Raw genomic sequence first — 4,671 nt, 5'->3', positions numbered from 1 at the left:
TCTTCATTTTACTGAAGTTGACATAAGGCCATAACGGCAGTGCATTTGGAAGAATTCGACATTCTTATATTCAGGTATAAAGTCGATTTTCTTGTATATACACATTTAGCAGTCGATATTGAGTTGTTTTAAATCATTACTTTAACATATTTAAGTTAATTAACCTTCTTAATCTCACTGAAGTTGACATAAGGCCATAACGGCAGTGCATTTGGAAGAATTCCATAATCCTATATTAAGGTATAAAGTCGATTTATTTGTATATTCACATTTAGCAATCGATATTGAGTTGTTTTAAATCATTACTTTAACATATTTAAGTTAATTAAACTTCTTCAACTTACTGAGCTTGACACAACGCCGTAACGGCAGTGCATTGGAAGAATTCGACAACCTTATATTCAGGTAAAAAGTCGATTTTCTTGTATATACACATCTAACAATCGATATTGAGTTGCTACAAATTATCTCTTTAACATATTTAAATTAATAACCCTCTTCATCTTACTGAAGTTGACATAAGGCCATAACGTCAGTGCATTGGGAAGAATTCGACAATCTAATGTTCAAGTGTAAAGTCGATTTTCTTGTGTATACACATGTACCAGTCGATACTGACTTGCTTCTATTCATTAATTTAACATATTTAAGTTAATTAACCTTCTTCAACGTCCAGAAGTTGACATAAAGCAAAACCGGCAAAGAAGTTGGAAGAAATCGACAATGTTATATTCAGGAATAAAGTCGATATTCTTGTATATACACATCTAGCAGTCGATATTGACTTGCTTCCATTCATTACTTTAACATTTTTAAGTTAATTAACCTTCTTCAACATACTGAAGTTGACATAAAGCCATAACGGCATTGCATTTGGAAGAATTCGACAAACTTATATTCAGGTATATAGTCGATTTCCTTGTAAGTACACATTTAGCATTCGATATTGAGTTGCTTTAACTCATGAATTTAACATATTTAAGTTAATTAACCTTCTTAATCCCACTGAAGTTGACATAAGGCCATAACGGCAGTGCATTTGGAAGAACTCGACATTCTTATATTCAGGTATAAAGTCGATTTTCTTATATATACACATTTAGCATTCGATATTGAGTTGCTTTAACTCATGAATTTAACATATGTTTAGGCCAGCGCCTAATTTCTTTTTACCACCCCTAGTGAGTATATAACAAACCATTGCCAGTTAGCCGTTAAGAGTTTTCACTCAACGGTTAATAACTTTCACTCAACTGGCAATGGTTTCGTTGAAAACTCCGGCGTAGCAAGCGAGCCTGCGAGTCGCGCACTTTCACTTTTACTTAGCGATCGGAGCGAACAAGGACATCATCCACCGGCCACCATAACCAGCATCACCACTACACAAGCGAGGTAATTCGTAAGCATTAAAAATTCAATAAAGAACCAAATTTGGTTGTGTATCCACATATTATATTAAACACAAACCTTGGTGTTTTCTTTTACTCATATATATTTCCTTTTTTTTATTTCATATTCTCAACCATCGACGCATCGTCCGCGAGTGACTCGTCGAGCGTTCGAGAATATTCATTGGTCCTTCGAGCCGGATTATAACAACCATATTTTTCAAGCGAGCGATTTTTTGGCACTGCACACCAACGGCAAGTTAACACCGATTCTTGTTGCACAAACACAAACGAGGCGTTGCACACCAACGGATTTTAACAACCATATTCTCCAAGCGATTTTTGGCACTGCACACCGGGATTCTTGTTGCACAATCTCACATCAACTCAGGCAAATCCAAGGTACGTGATTGGTTGTTCATAGCACCTTGATATAAATCGTTTAAAAAAAAAAAAAAAAGAAACACAGTTGTTTTTTAATCGCATTTTTAATATTGGTGACAATTATATTCTTTTACATAAGAAAAGTGACAAAGTGACTAGTGTTTTTTAGTGTTTTAGTGAAATAATTGCAAAAACAAAATAATCCGTAAGTGCACGGTTACGTTTACCGGATTTTGTGCGGTAATACTTTTCTCATATATTTTTTTTTTCATATATCACTTACGGCACTAATTTTGATTTTTTCTCAATTTTTCGATTTTGTGCGGTAAGACTTTTTCACATATCACTTACGGCACTAATTTTTGATTTTTCTCAATTTTTCGATTTTGTGCGGTAATATTTTTTCATATATCACTTACGGCATTGATTTTTGATTTTTTTCTCAATTTGTTCACTAAATTCCTGTTTTTGTTTCTTTTTTCACTGAGACACTGCACTTTTTTTCACTTTCAAACACTTCTTTCTCACAAACTGATTTTCGTTGGCGTATCTTGGGTGGCGAGCCATATAAAGTGTTGCATATATATACATACTTACGTACGATTACACATATATTCTCGTTTTTGGTTGGCAGTGGTGTGCTGCAACTCACATATATTCAATAAATCAAGTATTATTGACGAGCCAGATATATTGCGATATCGGCTACAACAGTCAAAAACTTTTCTATTTTCTCGTTTGGTTGGCAGTGGTGTGCTGCAAATAAAAAATTCTCAATCGTGGGGAATTATTTTCAACCTGCTCAGTCTTGAGTATCGCTCCATTCTTTTAAATTTATATTTTATTTTCAATTTTTCCTTGTCACTTATATCGACAAAACATGGAAGCTTTCATGCGCCTAGTGGACTACGTTGTCGAATACGAGTCTGAATTCAGTGCTGCATCAAAGGACATCTCGAAGAACGCTCTTGTGATGCAACAAGACGAGCTGAGAGAGATGTGGTGCAAAGCGAAAGCTGCCCATGACGACCTCAACAGCAAAGGGGACATGTCTGCAAAGGACTATGCCCTTATTAAAAAAAAAAAATTCAAGCTAGGTGGTCAATGCTACATACGTTGCATGGGGGCAATGAAGGATATGTCTGAGATCCTCTCAACCCCCAAAGACACAGAAAAGTCTGCTGAGGTAGACAATAACCACTCCCTTCCGCCTTGCGATACCGATGTTTTCAAAGGGGACTACCTTTCATGGCCAACATTCCGGGATATGTTCACGGCCGTATACATCAAAAGCAAGCGCCTGTCACCAGTTGAGAAATTGTACCACCTCAACAAAAAGACACAAGGGGAGGCGAAGGTTATTGTGTCTAAATGCCCTCTTACCAACGATGGTTTTGCGATGGCATGGAAGGGTTTGACGGACATGTACGAGAATGAGCGAATTCTCGTCGAAACCCAAGTCGACATACTGCTCGACTTACCGTCAATCGACAAAGAGTGTTCCAGTTCGATAAAATGGCTACAGCGGGAGATCAACAGCTGCATCTCCTGCCTGACAGCCAATAAAGTGGACATTGGGAACTGGGACCCAATCATAATCCGCATATGTTCCAAGAGACTGCCACAAGCAACATTAGCCCTGTGGGAACAGTCTGTAAAGAACAAAACAAAGACATCGAAGTGGGAGGAATTGGACAACTTCCTCACGGATAGATACCGTGATTTAGAGGCAATAGAACGTGCCAAGAAATCGTCCAATTCTGTAAAGCCTGTCAGTGCACCCACACAGAATAAATACAACAACAATAGCCATCAGAACAGACTCGGCGCCTTCCAAGTAAGCGTTGAGAAATCAACATGTCTGATGTGCAAAAGCGCAGATCACAAATTAAGATCTTGCCCCATGTTTCTTAACATGGCACCAGCGGACAGGATCAAGTTCGCTAAGCGCAACAATCGCTGCATCAATTGCCTCGGCTTTGGGCATTTAGTGTCGCAATGCACCAGTGCATTCAACTGCAGCACGTGCCACGCGAGGCATCACACACTCCTACATGTGAGGACAGTGCAGCCTAGCAGCCAAAGAGGCTCATCTACGCCATCGGACGAGATTCCGTCTACGTCCAGGCAAGCGCAGCAGAAACGCAACTTCAATAAGTCGAAAGGCAAGCCAACGACTCAAGTACAGTCGTGCTTCGCTAACAGCGACAAAGGTGTCTTGTTAGGAACGGCACAAATAAGCATAAATTACAGCGGCGTTACTTATGCCGCAAGAGCACTCATCGACTCCGGGTCAGAGTGCTCTTTCATCACAGAAAGGCTGAAGCGCAGAATCAACTTGCCAGTGCGGAAGATAAATGCCCAGGTGTCAGGCATCAACAACACCGTATCTGCGCAAGTGAAGGAATCATGTTGTGTCGAGTTGCGGTCACCAATAGACCCACTTATATCGATCACAACGAACATGATGGTTCTGCCGAAATTAACGGGAAACTTGCCGACTTGCCATATTAGCGCACTAACTCGGCAGGCTTTCCCAGATCTCACGTTGGCGGATAAGAGGTTCTTCGTCAATGAACCCGTGGACGTCATACTCGGTGGTGACGTCTATCCCCAGATTATGCTGGATGGCATACGCAAGAACGTGCTGGGATCACTTCTTGCGCAAGAGACAGTGTTCGGTTGGATAGTCACAGGGCTTGCTAATACAATTAAGCCAACCAACACTTGCGTCTCTTATTATAACGAAATATCGCTGGAAAAGCAGTTAGCTTCGTTCTGGGAATTGGAAGAGATCTCCAAGGAAAAGAAATTAAGCGAGGAGGACAGGTACTGTGAAGAGCTCTATAAGGAGACAACGAAGCGAAATGAAGACGGGAAATACGTTGTATCGCTACCA

General features: G+C 39.9%; 1 protein-coding gene across 1 annotated transcript; it reads left to right on the top strand.

The window, feature by feature from the left end:
* Window positions 1–2,652: 2,652 nt before the first annotated feature.
* LOC126766978 (uncharacterized) lies at window positions 2,653–4,601 on the top strand (the record flags this gene model as incomplete). The annotated part of the gene is made up of 1 exon (XM_050484620.1): window positions 2,653–4,601. A coding segment is annotated over exon 1 (1,949 nt), but the record flags the coding sequence as incomplete, so codon positions are not given.
* Window positions 4,602–4,671: the final 70 nt, after the last annotated feature.

Source organism: Bactrocera neohumeralis, unplaced genomic scaffold (assembly GCF_024586455.1).
Source record: "Bactrocera neohumeralis isolate Rockhampton unplaced genomic scaffold, APGP_CSIRO_Bneo_wtdbg2-racon-allhic-juicebox.fasta_v2 ctg3385, whole genome shotgun sequence".
Classification (NCBI taxonomy): domain Eukaryota; kingdom Metazoa; phylum Arthropoda; class Insecta; order Diptera; family Tephritidae; genus Bactrocera; species Bactrocera neohumeralis.
Note: the sequence above shows the minus strand (reverse complement) of the source record. Positions and strands in the feature narration are given on the sequence as shown.